General features: G+C 41.3%; 1 protein-coding gene across 3 annotated transcripts in view; it reads left to right on the plus strand.

Moving 5' to 3' along the window:
* The window catches only part of srpk2 (SRSF protein kinase 2), a 62,138-nt gene that overhangs the window by 16,441 nt on the left and 25,153 nt on the right, over positions 1–20,544 (plus strand). For 2 of the 3 annotated variants that reach the window (XM_053640887.1, XM_053640886.1), the window contains exons 3-4: positions 19,414–19,568; positions 20,015–20,123. In XM_053640887.1, the coding sequence (XP_053496862.1) occupies positions 19,414–19,568; positions 20,015–20,123 (264 nt within the window). Of the gene's footprint in view, positions 1–1,306; positions 1,391–19,413; positions 19,569–20,014; positions 20,124–20,544 lie in introns of those variants that run through there. The other variant, XM_053640888.1, reaches the window with a different exon arrangement.

Here is a 20,544-nt window from a genome sequence, read left to right on the forward strand (position 1 = left end):
TTCCTAACATTAGAAACTAGAAATTTATTGGACTCTGGTGCATTCTGTACTGCATACTGTGGCGGTTGATTTATTTATTTTCAGCATTTAAAAAGATTCAGTTAATGCGACTACTGTGTATGGATATGTTTTCTAAGAACAACAGAAAACATACAAAGTGGAAAAAATTGCTGTGAATTAAAATAATAAAAGATTTTTCTCTCCTGAATAATTGTGGTAAGTAATTGCCAGCTCAATATTAATTTTCAGTTCTTGTGAAGCCTTTTGTCCACCTTTTAATGTAGCGTGAAGACGTGCCCATGTGAAATGTATTGAAGCCCCTCTTTGATGAACGTTCTCCAGTGCTCTGCAGCTGTTGTTTGGTCATATAACAGAAGAAAAAAAGAAAAGCTCCAGAGCACTGATGGAGAGAGAAAACGAAAATAAAGGCAACAAACAGAGCAGTGGAGAAGAAGACAGCTGTGAAATGGAGGGAGGTGGAGGAAAAGAGACGGGGCAGAGGGATGGGAGAGAAAAAGAGACAGCGGAAAGCATATATGTGCCGTGTTGCCCCGAGATACAGAATGTTGTAAGAGGAGGAAGTGAGAGAGGGAGGGAGGGTGGGTTGGATGGAGGGAGGGAGGGAGGAAGGGGGTGAAGCAGGCATGGGCCAAGCTATTTTATGGGGGAGAATGAGTGCGAAATATGAACACGCTTTTCCCTCACTCTCTGCATAGTCTCCCCCTCCCTCTCAGGCAGTGGTTTAGCCCGCTGCGTTCACAGCTCTGTTGTTGTGCAGAGAGCTGCAGAAGGGCCTGCCGAGCCAACCACTGCGCTGACAGACAGACAGAAAGAGAGAGCGAGAGAGAGAGAGAGAAGGAGGAGGAAGAGATAGCAGCAGGCAGACAGTGTGGACAGTGTAAAGGAGCTCTGCTCTTCATTCGATTACTGGAGGACGACAGTGTCTCCAGAAGAAAAGAAAATATCCCCTAAGCCAGAAAAACGTGAAAGGAGAGGCAGAGGAAAGAAAGGAAGGAAGCAAAGAACACGAAAAGGAGGGAGGGAGGGGGTGAGGAGGGGCTCCTCGCGGCATCCGAGTCTGCTCAAACGCAGCAAGATTTCGTCTCCCCTCCATTCTGTTATTCGAGCTCTGCTTCATCGTTTGCCCTCCATCCTTTCTTTTTCTACGGTGGAAGAGAGGAGCGGAGGAGGACGAGGCAGCCCTCCTCCCTTGTCTCAGTGGAGCAGCACAGACAGGAGATGAGAAGAGTGAGACCCTGAGCAAAGGAGAGGCAGATACACAGAGAGTGTTTTATTCGTTCCTGGTTGCCTCTGTCGTTCCTTTGGGAGCGAGCGGCTTGAAGCCTCTGCTCATGTCCGTCAACTCAGAAAAATCCTCGTCCCCAGAAAGGTAACGTGTCTCAGGACACTGGACTGTCTGTTCATTTTTTTTTCATTTACCCGTTGGTGCATCTTACTCTATGATCTCCATCTTCCTTTCTCTTTCTTTCTATCTCTCGCTCTGTGTGCGTACAGTGTGTCTAAGCAGCCTGCACTCTTTATTGTCTGGGTTTGCCTTAGTGTGTTGGTCTGATGGAGAATGGATGCATGAAGCGATGCACAGCAGTGTGTTTCATACTCACACACACACAGAAAATAGGGCGCTTTTGCACTGCATGTCCTACCCTTTTGGCCTTGATGCTGACAAAGACAAAACATGAAGGAAGATCATACCCAGCACCGGAAAACATGATCTGAACATGCCTTAACATCACAACACGATCACAGCAAGGCCATGAGATGTTCACTTCTTTATCTCAACATCTCAAATACATTGCAGGCAAAATATATTCTGTATTTATCTAATGATATCATGATGTATCGTTCTCTAAACCAGTATCACTAAATGTAAATGTGCATTTAATCATGTCGAGCCCTATGTAGGACATCGCAACCGGGACAAAACGTTTGATGCATATTTGGAACACGACCAAGAAAGACAGTAGTTTACATCATCGCACAATATTAGCACAAAACACACGAGCGGAAAGATGTCCGTAAAGCATCGTTTGCCAAACTTGAAATATTATACAACAACGGATGCAAAAGAAATCACGTCAAATAAGATTCAAGCCGAGCAGCAGAGTAACAGCAAGTTATGTTTAGTAAAATCTGAGGTCTTATCAGGTAAAAATCAACATCAACCCTGAAATCAATATTTACACTTGTCACTTATGTCTTATGTCTGCTCAACACACAAATACAAGCAGGACTCATTGATAAAATATGCTAATTTGTTATGCCATATTCAAATATAAATGATCTTTGATGACCTTTTGAGATAACATGCAAATATTAGTCAGCACTCACCTCATATCAGTCTTTAGCTCTTCATTCTTTGTGTATCTCTTGTTTATTTCTCTGCTGTTTCTTGCATTTTGTACATGGTGTATGCTGTATATTTAACTATGAAGGCCTGCATCTTGGTAATGCTGGTATATGATAGTTGGACTTGATCACAGTGTGAAGAGAGGCCATCCCGCTGCGCACAATACTGTAGCCCAGTATCTGTTCTATTTAAGTAGCCGTGACGTCGTCGATACCAGGTGAAGCCGTCAATGCTTAAAGACTCAGAACTTGGTGCCAAGACACTGTGAACACAACAGCGCAGCAGCAGGCAGAAGACTGGCATCCGTACCCCGTACCCTTAGAGTGACCGATAGATAAAGGAATAGAAAGAGAGACAGATGGATGGATGGATAGATAGATAGATAGACTCAAATCTAACTGTTGCTGTGTTAAGTATATGGAGGGCACCTGCAGTACAGCAGCAGGCACGCAGATAGCTCAGTGCCATTTACAAGAATAGGCATGTATAGAGCAGTAGATATAGACAGATAAGTGCCCTGAAGGTACAAAGATACTATATATGAAAATCTTTATCCATGCTAGGACCCTTGAGCAAGTTTGCTCAGTGCTGTAGCTTGTGTAATGGGTTGGGGAGTCAGGTGCTGGCATGTTGTCACATCCTTGCAGGTGGTGCTAGGCAGCATTATTCACATGATCATCTACATACTATATGTACAAGTGAACTATGATTTACATGATACTTTTAATTAATGCCTGTGAAAGTAAATGATTTATGACTGAAAAGGAGATTCATTCATTCATTCATTTTCCTACCATTTACCTGGTGGGGGTCATGGTGGCAGCAGGCTGAGGAGGTCAACCCAGATTTCTTCATCCCTGGCCCCCAATGGGTGATCCCCAGACAGTCCCAGGCCAACTGTGAGGTCCTGGGTCTGCTGGCCTGGGGTCGCTGGGCAGTGGGATGTGCTTGATACAGATCTAGCAGGAGCCGACCAGGGGACATCCTTGTAATGTGCCCGAACCACCTCAACTGGCTCCTCTCAATTCTGAGAGGATCGAGATGTGAAAAGACTTGTGTATTTTGGTGAAGCTTAGGGTTATGTCACCAGGAGCTTAATGCTCCCAGTAGGGCCACTTTTGGTGATTGGATCTAAGGGTAGAAGTCAAAGAATGAACCTAAAACCCCCCTATAAAAGGTACAAAAAGACACGATCCAGATTAGGGTTACAGGGATCCACCCCTTGGAGTTAGACCTGGGGGGTTTGCGTCAGTAAGTGAGCACCTGGTGACCGGGACACCCATGTAACATGCTCGGGCTCAGCCCAAAATAGCGCCATGGAGCCATCTTGTGGGCTTGCCACCTGCAAGTTGAAGGGTGGGAGTCTGCTGTAATGCCTGTTGGGTGGCAGGCATATGGACAATCTTAGATGGACTAGACTTAGCTTTGGGAACACTGAAAAGGAAAGTAAAGTAAAACATTTGGTAGAAAAATATTTTTAAAAATGCATCCAATCAGTTACTTAATACTACGAGTTACAAAAAGTTCTTTTACTAAAATTTATCACAATACAGATATTGTATCATCGTATCGTCCAGCCCTATGACACAAACCCTCAGGCCATTGCAAGATTTTGCACACAAGTTTTAAATGAGCCTTAGGGTTAGGTCATGTAATGTCTGCTGAAAGAATAGGCCACATCATGAATGTTTCAGTGTAGGGAGTGTGCAAAATAATACTGCCATGCATACAGGAGTGAGATAACATGGAGTAAAATTCCATTAAAAGTCTTACTTTAAATGAACAAAACTTAAAACTTAGCTGTAAATTCTGCATTGTGAAAAGCTCATCGTAGCGGTGTTATTGTTATGATGTCATCTACCAAACATTTTTACTGCTTATTGGTTCAGATGGCAAATAGCAGCTTTAAAGGGTCCCTGTGGTTGAATTACGTGTTTTTATATTTTGGGAAAGAGAACCGAGCAAGTTCCTAAAAAAAAAAAAAAAGTATTGCAGGCAGGTACAAACAGGAATAACTGTAGGATCAGGTGACTAGTCTGATATAGTTTATAAACTTGAAGAGGTTTTGTTGCTCATTGCCACAATATTCAGGTAAGTGGTGAAACATTGAATGAAACCCTTCATCCTGGCTGTGATGGCGGCTGTGGCTCAGGTGGTAGAGCGGGTTGTCCACTAATCGTAGGGTTGGCGGTTCGATTCCCGGCCCACATGACTCCACATACCGAAGTGTCCTTGGGCAAGACACTGAACCCCAAATTGCTCCCGATGGCAAGTTAGCGCCTTGCATAGCAGCTCTGCTACCATTGGTGTGTAAGTGTGTGTGAATGGGTGAATGAGACACAGTGTAAAGCGCTTTGGATAAAAGCGCGATATAAGTGTGCCCATTACCATTTACCATCCCAGTTGTCTGGAGTTACTAGTCTTGGACACACAGGAGATATTACAGCTACCACAGTGTTTCATATTCGGGGTTAACACCCTACGGATTTAGAACATCTAGAGCTCCGAGCCTGTCCCAACAACTGCCAGCAGGTGTTAATGCCACACTACATGTTAAGCATCTTACTCTGTGCACTTCTGTTGTGCCCATGGGATGGGGATTTAACCCCCATGTGCTCTGTAGCAAGGGGTACAGCTGACCCTGCTTTGGTGACAAAGCAACATTCACACTGGTGAGAAGGCAGATCAATCGATATAAATCCAGAGGGAAAAAAGATCTCTAAGCTCAGTAAGCATTGAGAGAATATGAATCAGAGCAGATTGTGTTTATGTCATTAATGTTTTTAATAGCCACTGTCATAGGGCTTTAGGATCACAATGTTAGGCGATCTGAAAATTATGTTTATGGGATCTCTGGACAGATTGCAGGCTGAATGGCTTTGCTTTAATGAATAATTGTAATGCCTACCATGCAAGGTTTGTCAGTTCAGTTTTTATGGTTCCTACTACTTACGGACCATATCAAGTGTCCTTGAATGTTCCAGTTTCTGCACATTACATGATTAGCTTAGACAGATGAGTTGGGGAAATGAAACATGAATGTTAACTGACTGTCCTGGAGGATTGGGATTTAAAGCTCTGAGCTAAAGACAGTTCTAGAGCATGGCTATTACAGTACGTGAAGACTTCACTGTTTTAGTAGGTGTCCAAAAATTCCTAGCCTGATTTAGCAGTGTTGTTGTTTTTTTGTTTTTTTAGCAATGGGTTTGTGCATAGATCCATCCACACTCTACTGCTATGCAGTCTAGTTTTCCAGTTCAGATAAGGAGCTCAGCTTTTGGGATCTCTGTGCTTTTGAGTAGTGAGATGAGTGTCATTACAGAGCAGAGGAAAGCCAGAACATGACTTATCTAGCTGGCATAATTAGAGACAGTTTTTAATTATAATTGAAAAGGTTTTCTGTTGAGGGTACATGCACACAGGTGAGACAGTACAGGTTTGCTCTAAGATGTGTCTGTTGGGGCAAAAATAGCTGCATTACAAAGGTGAAATTGAGTGCGTGTGTCTCTCAAGGGTGGAAGATAAATGTGAGAGGATTGAGGTGTTTGTGGCCTGCGTTTGCACTTATGCTCGCATGTATTACAAGGCCACTTCGAGGGGGATTGGAATTTTGTGTGTTTTAGGCCTGACTGGGACATGCACTTCAGGTTAGGTGATGATTCGTTACAATACTTTGAATTTTATAGTTGTAGTCTATGGAGATAAGAATAGAGAAGGAGAGCTGGAAAAATTAAATAAATATTTTATTCAGAAACAAGGCGGAGATGAGTGCCAAAAGGATAACAGAAGATGGTACTAGTATATATATTTCTATATATAAAATGGAGAAACTGTGACAGATAGACCAGACCCAGGTTGAGTAGCCAGAAGCGCAAGATGGAGGAGAAAACAAAAATAACTAGAATGTGGTTTTATGTGTCTATAGATGGCTAGAAAGACCATGAAGGAAAGAGGAAAGAAAAGAAAACAAGATAGCTGTTTAAAAATGAGAAAGAAGAATAAAATTGATCCTGGGAGAAGGCAGATGATGCAAACATATAGGACATTCATTTCAGTCCATACACACAAATACAAATCCATTATATTAAATTTGTTGTCCATGTTTTCGCTAGGACATGGGTACCTAGTTACTCAAAAAACAGAAGGGTCAGTCACCATTCAAGACATTTAAAGGGTCCCTGGCTCTAGTTCACTTTCAGTCTGTAGCTCTCCCAACCTCACACTGATCCCACACACTTTTCTACACTCAATAGAGCTAACCAGCCTTCCATTAGTCCTCAGAGCCCCCCCTCTTTCCATACTCATTTGCTTCTTTTTTTCTGGTTCCTCTGATACATTTGTTCTCTCGACACATTGCTTCCTACATAATCTCTCTATATTTTTCTGTAGCGCTTCTTTTTTTCCCCCCTTCTATCCATCTTTGCCTCGACAGAAGACATGTCCTGCATTGTGCGTCTATATATCACTGGGTAAATGTTTACCTTACCATACTTTTAACAGGCCCCCCTGGGCACTCCTTTAGGATAATGCCTAATTAAAAGTTTGTTACTAAATCTTTTTTTTGTACATTTAAGGCTTTAGCTAAATATTCCGGGTAGCCCTGTGTGCCCAAAGGATCTCAGTCATATCTCATAATCCTGTACTGCAGCACTGGGATGTTTGCTTATTTAGGTCAGAACAGTAGTTCAGCTGCAGCCTCAGTACAGATAAGCCGCCTGGATGATGGCTGGAACATTACACTTGGCCATCTGAGGAATCTTCATCAGCCATATGATAACCCTTCGAGCTAGCTGACACCAGCTGAGGAGGCTTTACCTGTCAGGTGTGCAGGGTGTGTGTGAGGTGTGTGCGTCATTGACTGAGCTCGGGTGCACTGAATTTGAGCAGAGGAGGAGTGGGGAACAGATGCGTGGAAATCTCCTGACCTCTGTCAACAGGTGAACCCAGCCGTAGCAGTATCCGTTACTAATGCTAGTCATAAAGAAAATGCCACCAGTGATTTTTGGTGTAGATTCGACGTATTTGGCTGTAACACTTGTTAAGTTAAGTACACTTGATGAGTACCGTGTTTTACTACAACATTCTACATTTTCTGTTGTTCCATATCTGCACTCAGATGAGCTCTACACTTGAAAGGGGTAACCTTAGAAGAGATCGGAGCCTGCAGGAAACAGCGAGTCACTTGGGTTTAGAGGAATGTTGGAGAGGAATGGGAAAGATACTCCAAGATAGGCAGGCTATAATGAGAAACCCGGAGAGCGCCTTCTGGAGAGCTCATTCCAAATTAAGTGATTTTGGGAAATATTTATTCACGAAGAAACTGACTGGTCACGTGCCCTAAGTTATAATAAACAGGGAATTATATAATGGTTTAAATGCTTTATGTTTGTTATTGTTTTTGTGAATTTCTTTTCTTTTCTCTTGATGTAGATAGTAATGCAGGTAATGAATCTCTGGCATCTAAAACGAAGTACAGACAATAATTTGTGTATGTTCAGGTTGTGTGTGTCAACGTTGGAGAAATGTCTGAGAGACATGAATGGTTGTGTGTGCCTTGTATGAGTGTGTGTGCGCGTCTATAGAGACATAGACGGTAAGGATGGAGAGTTGTCAGCTAGGTGTGAGATGGTCATGTGAGAGATGGATTCTTGGCCCCACCCACAGCCTCTACAGCACCCTGACAAACACTGGGGGGGGGGGACAGGAACGGGAGAGAACGAGAAACAGGACATAATTGTCCCGTGTCTGTGTGTTAGTATGGAGTGCAGTGTCTCTCACTCCAGCAAGACTCTGGACTTAGCACTCAGTGCTCTCCGGCTTCGCCACCGAGCTGTCAAACACAGGTAGTGTGTGTGTGTGTGAGACTGTGCTCTAAAGGACCTCCAGATTTTAGAATCTAAAGAGGATACCATTTATCTGTTGTCAAGTTAAATGATAGACTTGACAAGCTGATTTGTTTGGACTCCACAGAGGAAGTGGTTATTGATTATTGATCAGGTACAGCTCACATGCACGATGTTAAGACATCTGTAGGTGATGGCCATGAACTAACAATAAGCTATCAATGGAGGACAGCTGGCTCAAATCATTGATTCTGTTGAAATGCATTTTATTTGGTATTTTGAAAAGTTGAACTGCGAGGTAAGTCATCTGATCATGACTTACAATCCAACCATGACACTGTAACAACCCTACTGTACTAGCTGTCTAGTATGACTACATTGGGACCATGATGCAGCTTGGATATACAGTGTATATATATATATATATATATATATATATATGATTATTAGGCAGTTTTATCTTTATAGGCGTGGAAAGTGTTTGACTGCACAGGGTAAACACTCGATACACTGATTTTGCTTCACTCAACCTGCAGTGGTAAGAAAGCTGTTTCCGTCTGTTATCTCTTCATGCACAACATTTAGCTCTTTTGTGAATGCAAATATGTATGTTTCAACCCTTCCTGTACAGGGCATGTGTTGTGGGGGATGGGTGATTGTCCCAGTAGCGCTTTGTGTGTGTGTGTGTGTGTGTGTGTGTGTGTGTGTGTGTGTGTGTGTGTGTGTGTGCATGTGTCTGTATGTAGAATAAGAGGGTGCCTGTTAAGATTGCTGGCATATCCGGACACAGACTGGCGAGCATTTTCCTGATGCTAACTTTATTCAGCACTGAGCACTAGGGCTGTATGACAAGAAGAATTCACTATATTATGAGTTGTGTATTTTTTTTTTATTGTGTTTTGTCACACTTGATAAAACAGGGTTAAAGATTGACCTGTCTTATTTTCCCTAAGCTATTTACTGTACGTTTGTTAGGCTATGATCAATCGAAACAGCTATGGAAACATTCATCATCAACGGCTGCGGTTGGTCAGGATGATCTCAGCATACAAGAAAACATTCAGTGATTTATCAGAGTCTTATTGATTACTTCTACTGCTGCTGCGAGTTTGTGTGGTGGGTGTGAGTGTATCACACGTCAGGAGCAAGTAGAGCAACGAAGGGCAGTGTAGTGTGCAGTTATATCTGTGTCATGTCTAGAGGGGAAGGTTGGAAGCTGTAAATTCAGTCCAGTTTTGTGACTGGATACGGCCTTGAATTCTGTACTGTAGCTGCTGCCATCCAGTGTTTTGCCAGTTATTCTGAAGCTGCACACTAGGTTTATACTCATGGTGGAAGGATATGCAAGATTCAAACTTCGATTTGATATGATATGGTGGTGTCTTGATATGATACATTTTTCGATACATGAAAAATAAGCAATGCTCAACTGATTAAAACAGGGGTCTTCAATATTATCTGCACAGGGCCGGTGTGGTTGCAGGCTTTCATTCCAGCCAAATAGGAGGCATACTTCATAGTTGATTGGAGCCAAAGATGAACCGATTAAACAAGCAGAAAAAGGTGTGACACCTGCTTGATTGGAATGAAAGCCTACAGCCACATCGGCCCTTTTGGACAAGATTGAAGACCTCTGGATTAAAACATTTGACGTTATAAGAGTACAGTAATTGAAACTTAATCCATTCAGAGTCTTAGGAGCATATAACGAAACAAAAGCCCTGCAATAGAATGTAACAAAATTAAACATGGCGAATTAAATGTTAACTCTCTGGCCATGTGCTGGACTGGTTTTTGAATCGTGTGTTCTGTGAGTAGTGTTTCATATGTTTATCTATGAACTTCTCAGTCGCCACGGTGGTTTCTTTTGATTGAATCAGCAAGGAAGGCTGCCTGAATGCAGCTGCTTTTTTGCTGACAGTAACCATTGCTGTTTTTATGGAATTAAATTTGTGCCAAAAGTTTTGAACATAACTTTTCAAGAAACGAACAAAAATATACTATGAGAAAGAAGACAAAACACTCTGAAACTGAAAACAGTGAACTCGGTAGTAAAAATTTAACATGGTCTTCAGATAAACAGCGTTATCTGTTAACAGTTTTCTAAGCTTTCTTTTCGCTTATCGTAGTTTATGAAGGGGTTTTCGTTTACACTTTCATTTAAGTTTTCTTGTACGCTCCGCAAGTTTACTTTTGCATTCTGGCACAAACCTCTCATGTGGGCGGGGCTTAACAGTGATTTACTCTCATTGGCTAGTGAGATTTGGATGAACAGCTTGAATGTCCAGCTGAGGATTAGGAGGATTACGATGACCCGCCGAGTTTATCTTGAAAAAATTGTCGTATGAGACTACCAAAACCTCAAATATTAATTACTAAAGAATATACTGATTAAGTAAGTCAGTAATTAATTTACACTACAAAGTACAAACACTATAACTATACAGAGAACCACATCCAGAGCGCACTCCAAATCTCGTGACACTGAATTCTCTACTTCCAGATCAGCGAGCTATCGATCTAAATCTCACTAGCCAATGAGAGTACATCGCTGTTAATCCCCGCCCATGATCCAGAATGGCGAATGTAAACTTGCGGAGCGTAAACGAATACTTTGAATGCGTAAACGAAAACTCTGGCAGCGCGTTCATAAACCATGATTGGCGAAAACAAAGCTTAGAAAACTGTTAACAAAGAACGCTGTTTATTTGAAGACCATGCTACATTTTTGCCACCGAGTTCACTGTTTCCAGTTTCAGAGTGTTTTTCTTCTTTCTCATAGTATATTTTTGTTTGTTTCTTGAAAAGTTACGTTCAACACTTTTGGCACAAATTTAATCCCATAAGTTTTCACAAACTAATACGTTAGCCACGTGCCAAACAGCATACTTAGGAAAAGCATGTTTTTTTTTTTAACCCCCGTATCCTCTCCTGATTCAAGATAGTAACATTGAAAGTTACTGGACATGACTGAGTTTAAAAGTTTATTAAACCTCATGTAATGTAAGTGGTATTTTATGATGAATAGTCTCCTTTATTATGCAGCCTGTTAGATGAATTGTTTATCAAACAGATAAACTCTTTTTGAACAGTACAGTATGATACACACTTTGAACTATGCATACGTAAGATGGTGCGTGTGTATCGTGTGTACATTCAGCGCATCATGTGTACATGGTACAGTACCAATGTAAATAGTGGGGGCAGGATTGTGAGATATTGGAATGTCTGCAACAGACTAAAAATCGAGGGATGTGTTGCATGGTGTATACTTGTGTACAGTAATATGGACTACTTGCGTTCAGTGTTGACACATTTCTGTTTTGTTTACATTCATTGTACAGCGAGACAGCTCCCAACTTGTCCTTCAGGTTTCTCTAACTATTATTCCTACATTATATGAGTATATATGAAACAGGTATTCCTTACATTTGTAGTTGTGTATTTGTGAAACATACAGTTTGAAGCCTTTTCTCCAGCTTCCTAGAAGGAGCCTTGCAAGTATTTTTACATATCTGCTGAACGTCACTGATGTTCATCTACAGGAACTCTAAAGTGTAAGTGTAGTGAAAGAACCGCAAATGCAGAAGCCATACTAAGAAAGACGTTTTGAGTAGTTTGAGTATTAAAACATATTACGGCCTCTTTTTTTTTTATCTAAAAGAAAAACACGAAACCCTGTCATCTAGCCTTCACACCTACTAAACAGTCTCTGGATTTTTTTTAAAATTATTAATTACTTTTTGGATGAAAGAGCATCATGTTCTATTTGATATTCAGCTCATAACAACAATCATGATGATGGCAGAGCTGTTTTAAAAAAAAATTAACAGATGTAGAAACCAGTTAGACAGTGATGTTTTGATTCTCACGTACCTTGAGGATGTTGCTTTCAAGCCTCCAGATGTGCATAAGGTCACATCTAGGTGAAGATCGTGGTTCGCATTGCGGCTAAAGTATAATCCGGGTCTAAAACCTGCCTCATTTACAATGAAACTTCCTCTGTTTAGAATGTAACTAGTAACCATAGATATAAATGTACAAACTATCCAGACAGAATGATGCCAAAGTAAATGCATTAAAAATACTGGGGTGGTTTAAATGCTTGTCTGAATTGGTTATTGATTTGTTCGCATGGACTTATGTTTGTGTGTCTATGTGCATGACAGTGAGACAATAAAGTGGTGACATCAGGGAGCAGACTGAAATATCCCCAAGACTGCACTTCGCCACACGCCGACACACACAGACGCACTTTCCCACATTTTTAGAGGGAGAGGGTGAGTCAGCGGGCACTCTGTAAAAGAAAGCCTGGATGTGGGGGAGAGATAGCAAGAGAGTGGCAGAATGAATCAGAGAAAAAAGAGGAAAGAAGTGTAGGAGAGATGACAACTGTGTCCGAAGTATGATTACTTAAGAAGAGTTTGTATAGCCAAGGACAGCAGGCATTCAGCGAGCTCCGGAACATTCTCGAATTCAGAGAGAAGGTGATTCATAGGTGCGACTGACTCATTAGTATAAGCACTAAACCAGGATAAGGGCTGGGGTCTGAAATTAATATCTGCCACCTACCAAATACATGGCAGGGGAGCTCGAGATATGTTTAACCTTTTATTTAACACAATACAATTTTGAATGTTGGATGTGTAACCTTAAGTCAGTCCCAATGGCCTCAGTCCGTGCTGGACCTTGCAAAGCTTGAGCTAACATAACGTTTTGGGAAAGAGACAAGATGTCATAGATACAAGGGATAACTTTAATAAGAATAGATGTTTCACTGAGCGAAACTGACTCATCTGTATGTTAAATCATTTGCCATGTATATGATGTGTATATCATGCATCACGTGTACATGATGTACTTTTTTTTGCATGTGAATTTCAGTGACGTAAAAATTTTTTTAAATTCAGTCTCTGATAAAAGCACTATGATCCTATGTCTATCCTACCAGTTTTATGGCTCTAACAGATACCTGGTGTCAGAAGGATAGTTAGTATTTCAGTAGAGCAGTGGATTATCTCCAGGTATATTGTGATAAATGGATGGGGGGGGTGGCTTAGTGGTTAGCACATTTGCCTCGCACCTTCGGCATTGGGGGTTTGAATCTCGCCTCAGTAAGATGTGTGAGTGGAGTTTGCATGTTCTCCCAGTGGTTCAGAGCTTCCTCCGGGTACTCTGGTTTCCTCCCCCAGTCCAAAGACATGCGCTGTAGGTTTATTGGCATTTCCAAATTGTCATTTGTTTGTGCCCTGCAGTGGGTTGGCACCCCGGCTTGTTCCCTGGGATAGGCTCCAGGCTATAGTCTGGATAGTCTGATGTATTCTGGTCTTGCTCCTGGATTATGATGAATACACGCTATGTGCTAGAGCAGGTAAAATAATCAAATGGGGAAACAAGCCGCAGCACTATTTATTATTTTTTTTTAAAAAGGGTTGCCATTTTTTTCTTTATTGACTTATTTATTCACACTTTATTTGTAAGGCACTTCCTACACACAGTATTGTTATGCTTTTACACTTGCAGAATAACTGGTTTGGTTGAGGATACTAGAGACTCGTGCCTTCCTTCAGTAACAGCAGTTTCTTCTCAAGGTCACTTTGGTAGTGCAAACATAAAGCAATTTATGAGTATAACTGATACCATCCCACGAAGGTTTACATGTGCTGCTGTGATATCCAGTCAAAGCAGCTCAGTTCCTTCCTCTAAGTTTTAATTGCTTGGAGCTCAGTGACCAAATGGTAGAAATGGCTTAAAATCTTGTGACAGGAAAAAGCAGGGAAATTAAAGCCCCATGCCTGGGTGCCTTGTATTTAATCTGCTTCACAACAGCAAAAAAATATTTCACACTTTGAAATATTAGTTTTATTTATATAGGGTGAATGTGTTGGATCCTTCAGTGATTTTTGAGAACACCCTTTAAGAGCATGACTAAATGTTAAGTGCCAAAGCAAGGTCATGCAACTGCGAAAGTGAAAGTACTGTACATACTTGGCAGATAAGATCTGAGCTTGAGTGAACTACAAATTCGAATGCTAGAGTTATTGGTATCCCAACTGCATTAATACAGCTGACAATTATCTAATTGAATTGATTATTTTTTTAGGGTAATATTATTTGTAGTGGATTTGGGTGAATTTCTAGGGAGTTTACTCTTCACTTACATGCACAGAGTGGATAGGTTTGCTTTTTTTTGGTGTGCCTCACAGTGTGAATGAAGGACCGTATGAAGCTTTGTTGTTTGTTCTCATTTCATATAGAAAAAAATTATTTAGTCTGTAGTATTTATTTGGTTTTTGGGTGAAGTGCACAGGATGTATTTTATTATGTGCAGTACTTTGATTGGTCAAATTAATAAAATATCGCCAGTGTTTTGGTTACTTCAGTGGACTCTCTTGTAAAGAGAACATGCAGGCAGTTTGAAGGATAAACTAAACAGGCATCAAGAACAAAACAATTCCATAAAAAATTCAACCCTTGAGATTATCCGTGTCTCAGAGTAAGATTCTCCTCTAATGTGTGAAAGAAAAACACTGTGGAATTATTGTGAACAATATGTAGTTAATATTGGACTGTGGATATTTAACCAGCTAAATACCTGCTGTCATCTGCATCTGGTGTTGATGTGTACCACAGAGAAGAACGCTGCAGTAGCACATTCTCTATCCTCCAGATACCACACGTCAAAGATGCCGTCTCGCTCTTGTTTCGAAAGAATTTCGTCAAGTCGAACTTTGTTTCTTGTCAAAGTCATGAAATACTTTTCAAAATACAAGAGACGGTTCGAGAAAGAGCGATCATAATAACCCCTCTGTGCGATGTGGGAGATGTTCCCATCTCATGCACCTGTAATTTAGGCTCATGCTGTTATTCTGCGCTCATCACCAAAATGTGCTGTGAGTTATGAGAACCATGTCTTCATTTACACAGCAGGATGAAGTGCTTAAAGTTGATTTTGCATGAAGCCTTGTTTCCATCATTGGATTAAACAGATTGGATTGAAAAGTTCTGTGGTCTCCAACAGACTTCCCGTGTTTTTACTGAAAGACATGGTGTTTATAGTGATTATTTGTGTAATACATGAGGCAGCATATCAGCCGTAAAGTTAGGCGAAACAAATGAACTCTCTCTCTCTCTCTCACACACACACACACACACACACACACACACACCTCAACTATGCCCAGTTCCTGTCCTGGTTTGGCAGTATATGCTGTCCTTTGATTTTCAGGAGCTGTTCCTATAAAAAAAACAAACGAGTCTCTCTCTCTCTCTCTCTCTCTCTCTCTCTCTCTCTCTCTCTCTTTCTCTCTCTTGCTTTCACTTTCTCTATCTCTTTCTCTCTCTCTCTCTCTCTCTCTCTCTCTCTCTCTCTCTCTCGCATTCTCTCTCTACCCCCTCACCATATACCGCAGACAGGTGAGAATACAGCAGAATGACTTTTGAAAAAAAATGATTGCATGCACACTGTTGACAGAAAGACGTCTTTTCTCTCCATCACTGACAGTGTCCAATTTATACACTCCACTCCTGCACTGTCTCTTTCTCTCCTCCTCCTCCTCATTCTCTCCCTCACTTCTTTCCACTGATGCCACATCATCAGTAGTGATCATTACTCTAATCCCAGATACCTATGTGCTCTTGCATGTAAAGACTTAACACACATCACTTATAAGTGTACACATGTGCAGCTGCCCACGCAGGGCAGGGCTCTGAGAATGTGACGCTGAGCTTCTGAATGTCTGTGAGGGGTGTGAATGGACACGTAGTGTGTGTGTGTGTGTGTGTGTGTGTGTGTGTGTGCAGTGATTACAAGCACATGATTAAAAATGCTGTCTTGTATGGACCTGCCTATGGACACACACACACACAGAACACGGACCTTTCTTGACATGTTAGCTTCACGCTTCACCTCGTGCCATCCTGAGGCATGTGTCTAGCATCATTGCACTCAAGCGCTTAGCTCTGCACAGTCCCTGTTCCTGTAGCTTGGCTGGAAGATTGTTTTGCTTTGATTTAATCTCTACTGAGTTGTGACATTATCATTATTTTTTAAATATTTTAAATATCCTTTTTTTAATCCGAATACCCTGTTACTTTTTTCTCTGAGCCCACTGTTTTCCTGGGAGCTCTTCCTGTAAATGCACTCCTATATACGCCTTGGAGTGTGTCTAATAGTTGTGCTGTCGAGTTATCTGAACAGGGATGTCTGCAGTCAATTGTCTGGGATTTTCTGTGTTGTGTGTGTGTGTGTGTGTGTGTGTGTGTGTGTGTGTGTGTGTGTGAGAATTGGGTTGTGTATTGGTTTACTTGGTTATCCCAGTCCATATCTGTATATCAGAATTACACAATTAATCATATTTTAATCATGCACACAATTTTTGGGTTCCTTCAATTGATTAAACCGAATTGACCGCAATATTAGTAAGATTAGTTAAAGTGATCTAATTAACTAAAGATAGCTATTAAATCACCCTGTTCATATTTTTAGTGGCTGGCAGTGGCATATTTATTCCATCCATCCATCCATTTTCCATGCCGCTTATCCTACACAGGGTCGCGGGGTAGCCTGCAGCCTATCCTCACTAGGCTGGGGACGAGGCGGAGGACATCCTGGACGGGCTGCCAATCTATCGCAGGGCACAATCACACACATATTCACACACTATGGACAATTTTAGAGATGCCAATCAGCCTACAGCGCATGTCTTTGGATTTGGGGAGGAAACCGGAGTACCAGGATCAAACCCCTTCTTACTATTTGTATCAAATTCAGAGACTGGGTATACAAACATGAACTTGCTCTGCGCATCCATGTTTTTCCGAGCCGAAACACTGGAATGCTTTTAGAAAGGAAGTCTGGAAAATACACTTGAAACGTTCCGACTTCCGAGTACAATGTATTGCAGCATAAGTAGCAGCCTTATTGTTAGTCATTGGAATGGAATGTACAATGTGAAACATGTTTTCTGTTGCTTAAATGACAAAATACTACAGGGTGTCCCAAAAGTCTCCACACACAGGGGACTCTGTACGGTCAGCACCACGTCAGTTATGCCTTCATCAGTAGACTTCCACTTCTCGGATAGTCCGCAACACTTCCACATTTTGAATATGTTAATAAGTTTGACAACAGTGTCGTGTGGGATATATATATATATATATATATATAAATAATTCATGGCATTTGCCCTTATCCAGGGCAACTTATATTTATCTCATTTGTACAACTGAGCAGTTGAGGGTTAAGGGCCTTGATCAAGAGCCCCAGCATTGGCAGTGCTGGGATTTGAACTCACAACCTTCCACTCAGGATTCCAACATCTTAACCACTGAGCTACCATTTCCCTAAGTAAACTGCGTATGAAACAATTTGGAAGACATTTAGCTAAAAAGTGTTCATTCCCCCTATGTAGACTATTGGGACACCCGGTATATTAACAGCAATAAAATGTAAATTGGCTGCATACTTAGCTGTGATAAATTGTGATTGTACTATTAGTAATTAATCTTCATAATCATGTTAGCAATAATTCTGCAGCACTACCGCATAGTTTCAAACAGCTTATAAAAGAGAATTGTGTGTATTGTGTTGCTCAGTTTTATCTCTGTATGCATTAGAAACACTAATCATAGCTCAGTGCTGTCAGTGATGCTGCTTCCAACAGGACTCTTGCATTTGTGTATTTATGTGTATTGTGTGTGTGTGTGTGTGTGTGTGTGTGTGTGAGCCTGGATACTGCTGGAATGTCAGTTATGAGTGGTGGTGCGACTCCAGTTCTTTGTGTTTGGTTTCGAATATTAACCCTAAATCTGCCAGATTCGCCTGGCTTGTTTCCATAGCAACCCACTGGCCGGCATTCTGTCATTCTCTTTGACTTTGACCTCAACTGGCTATATGTATGTGTGTGTGTGTGTGTGTGTGTGTCTGTGTGTGTGTTATTTACATTTATTCATTTAGCAGACGCTTTTATCCAAAGCGACTTACAAATGAGGAAATGCAAGCAAAGCGATGTATCAAGCGGAGAACAAAACAAGTAGTGCTACCATACAAGAGTTATAATTGATAATAATTGTTATACATCAGGTATTTCAAAAACGTGATCGCCTGGTTTAATTACCATGTTTGTATTTCTGTACTGCATCAAGTAAGTAATAAAGAAATGTTAAGTCTTGTTTGTTCATATCAGATATGTCCCCACATTGTGTCATTACATGGAGTTCTCAACTCACTGACCTACTAATGGAATAGGAACACATGTACCTAAACCTGTACACCTGCTTAGTTCATGCAATTATCCCATCAGCCAGTCATGTGGCAGCAGATGATTTGCTGCTCCCTGGATGTTTTTTGTATTTTACACCATGCTGTTTAAACTCTAGAGACTGTGTGAAAATCCCAGGAGATCAGCAGTTTCTGAAATATTCAAACCAGCCTGGCACCAACAACCATACCATATTTAAAGTCAGTGAGATCACATTTTTCCCCCATTCTGATGTTTGAAGTGAACATTAACTGAAGATCTTCAAATGGATCTGCATGATTTTGTGCATTGTGCTGCTGCCTTCTGATAGGCTGATTGTATGATCAAATGAATGAGCATTCGTACAGGTGTTCCTATTAAACTAACCAGTGCGTGTAGTATATTGTTATTATTATTATTACATTATATTATTATAAACTATAATCCATTATAGCACCACTTATAGCGTTCTCTCCACTTACCAATCACATAAACCAAAGGTGCCAGAGGTCCTGTGTGCTCCAATCCAATCTACGCCTTCAGCACATCCTGCAGAATTCATTTATCAAGCAGAAACTGTATACCCCATTGTAAGGATGTTCATTTTTCACATCACTTTAATTGCTCTTTTTCATAATTTGAGTATTTCTCAGCCATAAGTGCTTTCCATAACATAGGTTCGGTTCAAACTCTCATCTGGTGAACAGAATGATGGGATTGCCTTCAGCAGGGGACAAACTTTATCTCACTATGAAAAACTGCTGCCTACATAGGCAGTCTTTGGCCGAATGGAATGTAGTGTGTGAGCTATAAATAGGTTAAAGTATGAAATTGTTCCCAAAGATGAGATCACTTATAACACACCAGTGCTGTATTTGCTCAGTCACAGTGGCACCAGCTGAAGGTTTAAATGATCAATGGTTTGTCCCTCTCTTTCTCTTTGGTTCTTATTGTCTAACAGGCCTGAGACGCAGCAGAAAGTCCCGTCCGCTCCCCCTCCTCCTCCCCCTCCTCCTCCACCACCCCAACCCGAGCCAGTCGCACCCCCAGAGCCAGAGGAAGAGATTTTGGGCTCTGACGATGAGGAGCAGGAGGACCCGGCAGACTACTGCAAAGGTCCCAGCAGAGTCTCTTCTTCTTCTGCTCTCTCTCTCTCTCTCTCTCTCTCTCTCACTTGCAGAGCTAAAGAAATTAAATTTGGGCAACATCTTGGTAAATGTTAGCTGCCTGCAGTATAGAGGTACTGATAATATCCGTAATCCTCTCAGGAACGTCTATATTTCGTCTATACATCATATCTTTATTTCACCCACCCTACTGGTGTTTTCTTTAATTTTCTCTTGTTCTGCAATACGTACAAAAGTTGCCAGACATTTAATTAGAAATCTAGAAGACTCTTGTCTCTGTATTTAGAGACATGAGAGTTCTAGGATTATTTATATTTATATTATACTTCTAGATCAGTTAGTTCTATTTATAATTCTGCAGATAATGGAGAAAGACTGACCTAAACTTTTCTTTCATTCTTTCTTTTCCTTCTTTCTTTCTTTTTTTTTTTTTAGGAGGGTACCATCCGGTGAAGATAGGGGATCTGTTCAATGGGAGGTACCATGTGATCCGAAAGCTGGGCTGGGGTCACTTCTCTACTGTCTGGCTATGTTGGGATATCCAGTGAGTCACCATGCACATAAAACACCATCCTTGCACTCACACACACTCACACACACTCACACACACACACACACACTCACACAAACACACCCTCTGTAACTCAGACTCAGTGTTGCCCAGCAGCTTTGTGTATGCCTGTATCTGTGTCCTAGTGTCATGTTTCGACTCCTGTATCTGTTTGAAGATCTTGCCTGCCTCTCAATTAGACTAATAGCTCATATGTCAACCTGGAAACTCACACTCAGCACATTAGTTTTTAGTGCAGAAGGTAACCACCTCACCTGCATCGTCTGTTCACCTGGGAGGCCAACACAACCAACAGCCATAGCGAAACTTTCATAAACACAGCCCACGCACTCGTCCACTTACAAAACATCAGTGGGAAGTCACGAACTGGCAATGAGATAACGAGATACTCCAG

This window comes from Ictalurus furcatus, chromosome 14 (genome assembly GCF_023375685.1).
Source record: "Ictalurus furcatus strain D&B chromosome 14, Billie_1.0, whole genome shotgun sequence".
Lineage (NCBI taxonomy): Eukaryota > Metazoa > Chordata > Actinopteri > Siluriformes > Ictaluridae > Ictalurus > Ictalurus furcatus.